Source organism: Pithys albifrons, chromosome 1, assembly GCF_047495875.1.
Source record: "Pithys albifrons albifrons isolate INPA30051 chromosome 1, PitAlb_v1, whole genome shotgun sequence".
NCBI classification, from domain to species: domain Eukaryota; kingdom Metazoa; phylum Chordata; class Aves; order Passeriformes; family Thamnophilidae; genus Pithys; species Pithys albifrons.
Window position 1 is genome coordinate 69,863,937 of NC_092458.1, and position 12,157 is coordinate 69,876,093.

The 12,157-nt window shown below is 35.6% G+C and overlaps 1 protein-coding gene across 5 annotated transcripts in view; it reads left to right on the forward strand.

Annotated features, from left to right (window-relative positions):
* PSPC1 (paraspeckle component 1) overlaps positions 1 to 12,157 on the forward strand; it is a 69,885-nt gene that overhangs the window by 22,666 nt on the left and 35,062 nt on the right. Inside the window, exon 7 of one of the 5 annotated variants that reach the window (XM_071554473.1) lies at positions 10,469 to 10,526. The exons of the other annotated variants lie outside the window; for them this stretch is intronic. Coding sequence (XP_071410574.1) covers positions 10,469 to 10,526 — 58 coding nt within the window. The remainder of the gene's footprint in view (positions 1 to 10,468; positions 10,527 to 12,157) is intronic. 5 annotated transcript variants of the gene reach the window in all.

Below are 12,157 nucleotides of genomic sequence, written 5' to 3' on the forward strand. Positions count from 1 at the left end.
CATCCCTATTGATTGTGATCCCCGTTGCATCCCTAACATGATTCTGACCTTGGGGTCTTTGGTACATAAATTAAATAGTAGTCTTTGTTGGATATCTTTTGGTGAAAGCAGACACTGTAGCTGAAGAGTTACTGTGTGTGGACTTGGGTCAGGTTATTTAATTAGAAAACAATGTTTCTTAATCTGTTTGGATTTGTTCAGATGACCAATTTCTTAAACTTCAATGCAAATACTGGGATTGCCTGGTACAGTGTATTGTTTTCCTCAATCAGATCTTTGTTTATTCAAATTACAAGATCTTTCTTCATTCAAGTCTACCTCATGTTGCTCTCATTCTACAGTAAATCACCTGCAGGTCATAAAAATTACTAGCTGGAAAATTACAGAGCCTAGTTTTACGCCAGGAAGTTTTATTGATGCTTCTCTATTCATGTTTTTCTATGTTTTATGTGCTGTATGTGTGGACAGGCAAAAGTTGATGGAAAAAAATCTCAAAAATTGAAATATTCTGGTTGTAAGCAACATCCAGAACATGTATAAATGACATTGTACTTTGTTAGATGTTTCTCCTTCAGGACTTCTTTGTAACATTATAAAATCTGGGCTTTCAGCTTCCTTTTGGCAGATATGTACATATTCTAATCACTTGATAACTCAGATCCATTATGGGATAACAACTACAATTGGACTTTTTTATTATAATGTAATCAGCATATATAGTATATGCTTGGTGAGGAAAAATTGTTAATACAAAAGTCTGGCAAAGAGCTGTGGCTATAACTGGGGCTACTTGTAAAGTGTGTTAAGTTGATTTTGCAGTGTTTTAGTTGACAATTAAGAAGGAGTTCTAATTTTACATAAAACAATGATACAAAGGGTATTCTTGGCTGATTAATTTTTCTTCTAATTAAACATTGATGACTTCCACTAAGTGGCATCTTTAAATCTTTCATTTGAGGAAAGTTGTTTTGAATCAATCTAGTGTTTATTTCAGTGTTTGTATAGGTTTGGGTTTTGTGAAAGGAAAACTTAACATTTGGGAAGACTAAAATGCAGCATTGTTTTATAACACCTGATTTTCATTTAATTAGTGTATTAGCGCATGATGGTACAGTCAGGCCAGTCTTTGTTACCAGTTGAACAGCCCTTCAAGTGCACACCCACCAAGATAAATTGTGGGATGCACCTTAAATTAAATCATTTGCAGTCTGCTCTGTGGAAGGAAGGTATTCCATGCTCCCATGGAAGCCTGTTTTGATACTTAACCTATTCTCGTGATGTTTCTTTAGCTCAAAAAACCCCAGAATAATTCTCAGATGCAGCATAGAGTCCTCTAATGTGCCTGTGAAGATGTGAATATGTTGTGAATGTAGTGTAATTCCATTATGTGTGTCCATTGTGAACTTGGTGGTATGGTGGACATTTCTTCCAGAAAGTAGTTTTGTGGGTAAGTAAAGTCCCTTTGAAAAATACTTGTGTTATGTTACAGCTATTGATCTGTATTTAATTTATGCTTTAATTTCTTTACTGTCATTGAAAAAATGAACCTCATAGAAATGGGAGAAATATTTTTAATGTGTTGATTCCATAGATCTAAGATGGCTCTAAACTCCAGCAGAACCAGATTAATTGTTGTAATGAGAAAGTTGCTATTAAGAGAGGTAATGTACTGGTACCTCTTATTTTTCAAAGTATTTCCAGATCTGTTAAAAATGTTTACCTTCTCTAAGCAACTTTGTCTTGTGAAAAATCGTTTTTGGATTTTACCTTAAAATATTTGAGAAGCAGATTTTTACCTTTCTTGTGAGTGTTAGTTGTTATAGCAAGGGGAAAATTTGACAGAATACCTATTTCTGTTTTCTCTCAAATAATCAACAGCAAAGGAATTTGGAAAAATCGCCCTTTTTTGCAGTGAGATCCCCAGAGAGTGCTTCACAGACAGTGAAGGGACATGGTAGGGTTTTCTTTTACCTGAACAAATGATACAAAGGTGATTGAATAGAGGCATGGAATTAAAATGTTTGGATTTTGTTCCTAGCTACTATATGAATGCCTTTTGTTTGGGGCCTGATTTTGCCTTCTGTATACATTAATCTTTTTGGATGGTGGACAGCATTTTCCACAGGGTATGAGAAAACGAGATACCTTTTTAGGTTTTATTTTGTAGAAGGTATATATATATATATATATGTATATGCACACACACACACACATAATGTTTTACTGTATTATAACAAATGGGAATGGGAGAGGAGGGAGAAAAGCTCAGAAATAACTATATTATTGCAGTGGCTTAAATGCAGTATTAAAGTTCAGAGAAGGGACAAGTAACTACAAGACAAAATAACAAAGCAGAAAAGACATAAATTTCAATATGGAACCAAGTTCTGTAATTGACAGAGTAGGTTCTAGGGTAAATCTTGGCTTATTTTAGACCATTTTCTCTTTTGTTAACAAGTTAGGTTGCAATTTGAATTTTTGACCTGTAGCATAGCATTCTGAAAGTATAAGTTCTATGTAAAACAAAGCTGCTGCAGCTTATGTTATTGCAAGTCTCAAGTTTACCAGTTTGTCTGAGAGTTGCAGGTATTTTGGACTGTTTTCCTAATCTCATTTACTTTCTACCAGAAACTTAAATTTGGAAAAAACAAACAACAAACAAGCCCCACAGTTTTTGAACAGTGTCCTCAGAGTGACCTTTTAATGCAGTGGGTTTCACTCTGTGGTACTGGCCACTTGCAGTGGACTAAAACTTTTGAGTTGTCCTTGGCCCTGGTGAGACCACATCCAAAGCACTGTGTTCAGTTCTGGTCCCTACAGTTCAAGAAAGACAAGTTGCTGGTGAGGAGGGTCCAGAGGAGGCCACAGGGGTGATTAGGGGTCTCGAGCATCTCTCTTGTGAGGAGAGACTTGTGGGATTTGGGCCTGTTTAGTCCAGAGAAGACTCAGAGGGGGATCTCATCAATACATGTAAGTATCTCAAAGGCAGGTGCCAAGAGGATGGTGCCAGACTGGAGCGTGGTCCCCAACGACAGGATGAGGAGCAATGGCCATGAACTAAAATGCAGTAAGTTCCACCTCAACATGAGGAAGAACTTGCTTACACTGAGGGTGGCAGAGCACTGGAACAGCTCCCCAGGGAGGTGGTGGAGTCTCCCTCTCTGGAGACATTCAGAACCCACCTGGACACATTCCTGTGTCACCTGCTCCAGGTGCCTGTGCCTTGGCAGGGTGTGGGACAGGATCATCTCCAGAGGTCCCTTCCAACTGTAACTGTTCTGTGATTCTCTCTCTTGAAAGCATTTCAACCAGCTCGTAACTTGCCTTCTTGCATCAGTATTTTTCTACAAGTTTTTTCAGCTTTCTCTTTGCTAGTTTTGAGTAATAGCTGAACTATATATATTTCCAGGCTGGGATGAGCCCAATGTGGCATATGGAGGTTGATGAATAGAGAGGCTTGGAAGTCTTGTGTTCTGAAAAATTAATTTATTTCTGTCTTTCAGTGGTGCTGTTTTGGTCCACCTTTTACAAGAAGAAAATACAATTTTTTCCCCAGTTTTGCTTTTTGATTGTGTAAATATTTATTCATCTACAGAATGTCACAGTGTTGTTTTCTTAGAGATGAAATTAATTAGAACGTTCTAGATTTAAAAAAAAGGGAAAAGGACACCTGAAATGTGAGTAAAATGTGGTAGAGGAGATAGTGATTCTTCTGCATTACAAAGGAAAGAATAGCACATGAAGTGCTGCCTCTCTAAACATCTGTCATATTTGGAAAGGATGAAATACAATTCTTTTGGCCAAGATGGAAGAGCAGCATATTCATTACTGTACTTGGCTGTCCTTCTATTTAGATTTTGAGGAAAACTGAAAAATCTCACAAATCACACCAAAATTAATTTTAAGAAAAAAGATTATTTTTAGAAACTTAATTTTGAGAGTAGTAGTAATGTCATGATTGTTCATTCTTGTTCATTTTTAGCACTTGTAATCAGATTGTATTAAGATGATTTGGCAGCTGATACAGATGACAGTATTTCTGAGTGCCAGCTTGTACAATGTATTAAAATCTATTTCTTGAGTCTTTCAGTCTCCTCGATGCTCGCAAATTTGAGGGGCCTCTATGTGGTCTGTGAGCATCTCTCTTTAAAATACCAGTCTCATGGTTGTCTGTTGTGTATTAAATAGTATTTCCTTTCAGGGGATTATTAAATGTTCTTGGTTAGTGAGGTATCCCCTAAATGTCTTTGTAATGTTGGTAATCTTAGTGCAATTAAACGGCTTTCTTTTCTTAAACTGTCAGTGTAGACCTGATTTAGACATCATGTGAGGATTTAATGTATTGAAAGAAAGTCAGCTTTACTTCAGATTGGGTTTTGCATCCAGCTGTGGGAGGATGGCAAAACCAAAGCATCCTAGGAAGTTCACAGCTGTTTAACACCTTACTGTTAGAAAAAGCCCCAGCAAGTTGTGTGTTTTGGCAAGTAGAAACTTGCTCTGCCTAAACAAAGAGGGATCCGGAACTGTCTTCCATTTTGCAAAGATCAGAAGTATCTGTTATCAAATTAGGGTGAATCTGAGTGAGTATGTAATTTTTTGAAAATCATTTCTCCTAAATATGTAAAATAGGAGTGTTGAGTGTATGTGCACGCTCTCTATGACACACAAAACTGCAGTCCATTTCTGTCTTTTGCAGTGTTAGGGGATGCACTTGAGACGCTTTTCAGTACTTAATGAAGTTGTATAACAGAGTACTTATCTACCCAATTCTTTATTGATCTGTATAAAATACACTAATATACATTACAATGTATATTAAGATTGATATTTTTAATATGTTGTGGTAGCTGTCTTGCACATTAATGTAAATGTAGTATGAGTTTTTATTACAATTTATCTGTGATTTTGAAACATATTTCGAGGTATGATATTTTTTAAAGAATAGCTTAAAACACTAAATATTTTTGAGTAGTTTAATGGCATTTGTTTCGTTAGAAGTTTTTTTTCTGTGGGGTTTAAATGCTGAGGACTGTCTGTAGCACCTGATGCAGAAGGAAAGTGAGGCCTCACAGAAGTAGAAGACTTTTTGTTCTCAGAACTACAAGCAGAGAGCAAAGATGTAATGCATGGCCGTTTCTCCTACATACATTCCTATACATTTGCTGCTAATTAGTTTTAAGAGAAATTCCCCTGTTCTAATAAAATCGATGCTTCCTTTGCAATCTTACTGAAATAATGGAAATACTTGAGTAATGCACCACACTAATAATGAATCCTTTTTTTCTGTAAGGGAAAATCAGATTTTTTAAATTGTCAACAGCTATGATTATAGTTATTACTACCATTAGGGATGTTTTTCCAATTTGTAGCGTTTACTGGAATATACGTATCTGCCTGTATTTCATGTGAAGTGAGTTCCTGGTTTTACTGATGTGATAGGGTTTTTTATGCTTTGGGTGTTTTAATGTTGTAATTTAGTGAGTCACCTCCATCAATTCTTTTCATGACTCAGTCACCAAGAAGTAAATTGCTCTTATCTCCTTCAGCCCTCTTTGAATGTTTTTCTAACAGATTGAGTCTCGATTGAATAGCTGACAGGTATTAAACCTAACAAAAATTCATTAGGCTTCCTATTTAAAAACAGAGCTCTGTAGTTTCCTGTTTACTACATGTTTTATAGCTACATGTACTTTAGTTGTTAACTAGTTTAAGGTATTTGTGTAGTTTTCTGTGAGCTTATGTTCTTCCAAACTCCTGGGTAGGAGCTATCACTTATCAGCTTCATAGGGTTTTTGAGTAGTTAAGGCTGGAAGACATCTCTGCAATCAGGTAGTATGATGCCAGCCAGGAGGAGGGATCAGCTCTGCATTTAGACTGCAGTGCTAAGGAATGCACAGAAATCTTGGATTTTGAAAGATGGGTATTTTCATTTAAAATTACTTACTGCGTGTGATGGAGTAAAATGAACCATTTGGGGATATTGTAACTTATATATACGGATCTTAATTGAGGAACAAACCAAAGAGGGAAGGGTGACAAGAAGGATGGATGGAAGAGAAAGCTTTTATTACTTCTTGCTTGCAGCTTAACTTCCATTGAACTAGTCATTGGAATGAAATAGACATTCTGAGGAAAAGACAATTAATGCACAATCAAAAGTACCCCCCAAATTCTAGTTTTGATTGCCAACTAGCAATTTTAATAACTTACATAATATATGTCATTAAAATATAGGCATCTTTCAGTAAATTTTAATTCGTATAAGGTTTAAGGGTCTTATGCTTCCTGAAGAGGTCTGTAGAAATAATTTTCTTTTCTAGAAAGAACTTATAAAATAAACCACAGTAGAAGTGGTTTAATGAATTCCAGTAAAAGGTACAGAAATGTCATACCTGTTTTAACTGCTAGAGAGTAGAATTTGGTTTCCATGTTTATGAAAACAAGTGAGAATCAATAGCACTGGGAATTACATTTTGCTCTACATACACAACCTAGATAAAATGCTAATTAAACTACTATGGGCAAGTTTATGGGGTAAGTGTTCTCTTTTTACAAAGGCATTTTTTGGTTGCTGTGTCTTAGCATTACTGTGGTCACCATTCTTTAGCTGAAAGGTGAGTAAATAGTCCCATGTTAAATGGGAAGTGCATCTCCTGGCCTCAAACACTTAAAAACTGTATGGTCTGTTATCTTAATATTTCTCCTGGTATCTTGCTTTTTGCTGTTCTGAGATATTCCATGCTGTATTTATTTCATACCATAATGTTTTGATAGCTTTACTATGAGTATTGTATCACTTGGAGACAATATTTGAAATTTTCTTTGGGCTGCTGCAATTGCAAGGCCTGTTTCTAAGGAAAAAATGCTATTGCTTAGTGAAAAAACATCAGTTTTATGACTATCTGTATTTTTACTTTTGGTGTGAGAAGGAATTTCCATCTGATACATTCTCCTGTATGAATTGTTAGGTGAATTCAATATTTTGATGTAGATTTACTTTTTACAAGTGACATTAAAATGAGTTGGAATTGTGATGAAATACAATTTTTAATGTTTGTATCTGAAGCAACCAGCAAGTATAATCCTGTATTTGCCATCACAGCAGTTTACTCAGATGAATTGGACATTGTTGAGAGTTGTTTGTGTGAGTGAGTTCTGAAGTATTATACAAGAATCCTGCAACAGAAGTAATTTGGAAAGCTTTCTTTTGAATTGTGTAAGTAGTGCTTTTGCAATAGGACTTTTTTTGTTTACTTGACTTTGGTTTTTTGGTTTGTTTGTTTTTTCCCCTGATCTTCTCAAATACTAACTTATATATTACTACACATTCTTTGTGTTATGGCTTTCTTTGTCCCCTATATTGTATATTATCCATTTTTCCTGTTCTCTTCCAGTTTTAAGTTGTTTTCCCAGGTACCAGGTGACTTCAGAGGTTCTTAATCGCTCCACATATTTCTCTGTTGAGTTTAGCCCTGCTCTCTTGCTGCTCAGTTTTAACTCCCTGTTAAGGGTAGTTATGGGTGGCTCTGGGGAAGGGGCTGAAGGAGGCTGCTACTCAGCAGAAGAATGGGCAGTCATAGAGTGAGGAAAAGAAGCTCTGAGAAGGTAACGCGCTCATGGTTGAGTTCTGCAGAGGGCTGGAGTATCCAAAAATGAAGCTCTCGGGTGGGCTGGAGTTACCAACCAGCACTGGTTTGGCTGCTCTGTCAAACTGCCTGTTGGTATTCCTTTCTCTGTCATATTTAGGGCAACACCCATGGTCTAGTTGACCTGACTTACCTGCTATAACATGTTTATGCTCACATAGTATAGAGCTGCCTAGGACTTTATTTTGTGTGTGATAGGACTGAATTTTTGTTACTATCTGGACTCCTGCAAATACAAGTTGCTAATAATGTCGAGCATTTAATGACATTGATGATATATACTGTTGGTTAACATTTGAAATTGAGTATTTTCTCTGACAGGAAACTTGCAAATTCTGTGTTTCATGGTATAGAATTTTCCTGTGCTATAAAATTCAAGGGAACATCGTAAGTTGTGGACATGCAAAAGTAGGAATCATGTTAACAATTTTTGTAGGTGCTTTGATAAACTTAAAAGGCAGCAGAGATCATAAGGCACATTTATGGATCTTGATTCTATAGTCAAAATGCTTTTTGTACTGTAATAATTCAACACTGACGTTAAAGCTAAAAAATGTCAAATAATTAATTCCTGGGTATGAATGTTAGACTAGACTTAAAAAAGTAAAATTGCAAGTTCTACCCCACTTTTGCTGTACTTATGGTTAGCTGAAGACTGGTAGTGTAAGTTTCAAGCTGAGAAAAGAAATGGTTTATTGCGAGGAGTTATCATACTTTTTTAAAGAAAATATACATTAAAGCTTGCCAGTGCTGCTACAGAGAAAGCAAGCCAAGTTCTAGTAACTGCAACTTTACAGCTCTGTACTTAACATCCTTACCTAGCCAGTATTGTAGTCGGCCCTGCCCTACATGGCACTTGTGACATTAAAGTTGTCGCATCTCGGTTGAACCTGAGGGGAATCAGGTTGTGTGCACTGGTGCGAGATCTGGTACTGTGCCTTGTAGCTGATGGGTATCTCAGAGCTGTCTGTTGCATGTCTCGTTTTCACACATGCACATGTGCACGCATGGGTGCACACACAGGCTGCTAAACTGATAGCCATAGTGGGTTTGTATCATTTGGGGCTAGGCATTGACATTAGGGATGAGACACCACTTTTCCTTCTGCTTCCACATGGCAGGGCTCAGGTGTACAGGCGGACAGACTAATATCAACAAAGTAGTGAGGTGATTCTATGGCATGGGCATCACTTAATCGATATGATTGGCCCTAACGAGGTTGCTGATTTTACTTAAAATGCCAGTTGATGTTACTATGAAAGGTCTGTCAAAGCAGTTGCATGCTCTGTTACATATTTTTAACATGGTTTCTAGGGTGAGAAGAAGAGCTCCTTAGTATTCCATCAGTGGCCTTTTGTAGCTGGACCTTAAAACCTACCTGTGTCTTTTAGTTACCAGCCTTATTTTTCCTCTTCGTACTTTACACACTATTTTCAAAAGAAATCTTATGTTTAATGCATTTTATAGGTCAATATGAGTTTCTAGAAACAGTGTTGTTGACCTGAGAGCCTCTTGTCCTGTGTCTTACGGCAATTTCTCATAGCAGGATATTTCTGTTGATTCTGTCCTGTCAAGTAGTGGTGTCTGCTGCGTCAAGTGTGTGAAGACAGAAGGCTCATGTTAGACATCCCAAATATGGTTTACCAAAATGGAATTTTGTGAACCTGTAAAAACACTATGAATGTATTGTGATTTTATTAATAATTTCCATGTAAAAGTTTCTTGTAGACTGGTTTAGCTGCCTAGCATATACATTTCTTTTCAAAGTGCATCTGTACTTATGCTTTTAAATCGTAAGTGGAATGATTTTCAGAATGAGGTAAAATTTTTTACATATGCTTATTCTTAGCAGACATGTTCACTGGAGTGGAATGCATGCTGCCATTCTTGTAGAAAATTAAAGAGAAAATTTTTAATTAAGGAGAAAAGTTTCATTAGGTTTTGTTTTGAAGTGTGAATTTGTTTCTGTTTAATCATTTTGATGTAAAGAGTAATACTAAAATCCTTTGGAATTATCTCTGATAGTGTGTCTTGTTTTCCTCTCAGTGATGATTTTTTGCAGCTCTGGGTGCTATCCTTTGAGTATTGTTTCACAGCAGGCCGTGGTTCATGCTCATTAATGTCAGAACTCTTGCTCTTGGGTGACTGAGCACCAGTTGAATCTGGGTCAATTTGACTTGTTAATTGTCTGTTTAGTATAAATACATGATACAGTCTTTGCTGATACTACAGATTTATTCTGGTTTCAAAAGGATGGTCAGTATCTGAACTATTGTATCAATAACATAATTTAATTTATCAGAAAATGTGCCATGACCAAGTCCAAACTATTGGAAAAAAGATGAACTGGCAGATTGAGTTTATATAGCACAATATAACACATCAGAGCTTGTTTCCAATCAACCCAAGCATTTTTTGAATCATGAAGGCAGATGGACTATTATTGAACCACGGCCTTTAGGCAATACTGTAATAAGATCTCTTTATTTACAGTTAAAATGTAAATATACTTCTTACTTGTGAAAAACACTGCATGAAGATAAATTCATTTGAAGTTGATCACATAACTCTTTGGGAGCTTTAGACTGCTGCATATGATAAATTAAATTTGTGATATTTAACATGCAGAAGTGTACAGCATTGTTATATTGAACTTATTAAGCTATTTGATATTAGGGAGAATAGTTAACTTGATTCCTTTTACTATTTTTAATCATTGAAAACCTTGGAAACTTTTAACATTTTTATTTTCTTGGAGTAAATGGGAATGTTTTAAGTTCTAAGAATGATAGGTTGACCATGAAAACTATGTTTGCTTTCAGAGAGAACAGGAAATGAGAATGGGTGATATGGGTCCTCGTGGAGCAATTAACATGGGAGGTAGGGATCTGAAGGAAAAAGGCTTCTGTAATGTAATTTTTTTTTTCTTTGGGACTGTACATGGTACTCAAGCACTATTAATCAGTGACAACTACTGGTAAAAAGGAGTAAGCAATATTAGGAATTAAAAACCCCCACACATTTTGTTTCCAAACTTCACCCCCCTCCTCCCCCTCCCAGTGTATCTTTATTTTATTGCTTTGACTACACATGGGAAAAAAATACAATGTGCAACTTAAGAGAAACAAAATTCAGGAAAAGGTGATGCTCTGAAAATTATCTGATACAAAGGAGAAATTTTATGTTCAAAAAATATTTGGCATTCTTTTGGAGGGACTGCCTATTCAGGGAAGTGGGTACTGTAATTGCTTGTAGTGAATTGATGTAGAGGTCAAAATTGGCAAGTTCTTGATGACATTAATGAATAATGTGATTGGTGGTCTACTAATTTACTGCAAATCTGTATTTCCAAATATTCTCAATTTACTCTTTAAATATTGTCACTGCTAAGAAGTGTTACTGTGAAATCTAGATAAGTATGATAATTAGTGCTTGCTCCCTAAATGCAGACTGAAACAGTTTGGAATCTTACTTATCCACTCTATCTGCTTTTAAACAAGACTGAAATGTAGAGTATTTCTTCAAAAACACCAAATCTTACTAAACTGTATTGAATGTATACCTATTGGAAGATTCCTGTTGTTAATTTAAAGTAAATTAAGATGATGATTTAAGTAATAGTAAAAGAACTGATTTTTCTACAAAACTGAGTAAACATTTTTACTTGACCTTTTGAGTAATGTGAATTTATAGACTGAAAAATTTGATTGAATCAGATTTTAAAATACATTATTCACCACTTCTTGCATTTATTAGTTGAGACACGTTTATAGTTGTAATACAGAAATAGGCTTTTTCTTTCAGGGAGAATAAAAAGCTTTAAAAATAATTCTAAAGGAAGACACTGTGAACTTACCTGTAAATAATGAACTGAAGCATAAATTGTGACTGATTTTTTTATTTTATAGTTGTACTTTTGCATATCATTGCAGCATACTTGAAAATTTCATTTAATTAAGAGACTTTGTAAATATCGATACTGTGCCAAGTTGTCCAGGTCCATAAGATACACTTTTTACATACAGATTTTAAATGTGTATTTACTGCAATTCTTGTCAGGTTTTAATGCTTAACAGTGATATTCATGGTCTTGTTTTCTAAGCTTTGTGTTGCGACTTGCTTTTAAACGTGATACTTTTAGAAATTAATTGTGTAGTTCCAAAGGAAGTTACAGTAACACTGAGTTGCTATTTTAAAATATCCATAGCAAGTAGATAAACACAGTGTTTGGATTTTAGGTTAGCTCACTATAGAGATTTTGTTTTTTCTTTAGCATATTAACAATTCCACCTGTACAACCAAAATAATCTGACCCCAAAACCTTACAGTAGACCTTTAAATAGTAGATATTTAATTATTGACCTTAATGTCTGTTCTCCACATCTGTCACAGTTGTAACTTTATTTTTAACTGACCTTTGCCTTTGCCATTTACAACTTCTCATCATGTGTGACAGTAGAGAGCTGGAGTATCTTTAGTAATGGAAATATCTGCATTATATTATTAGGAAG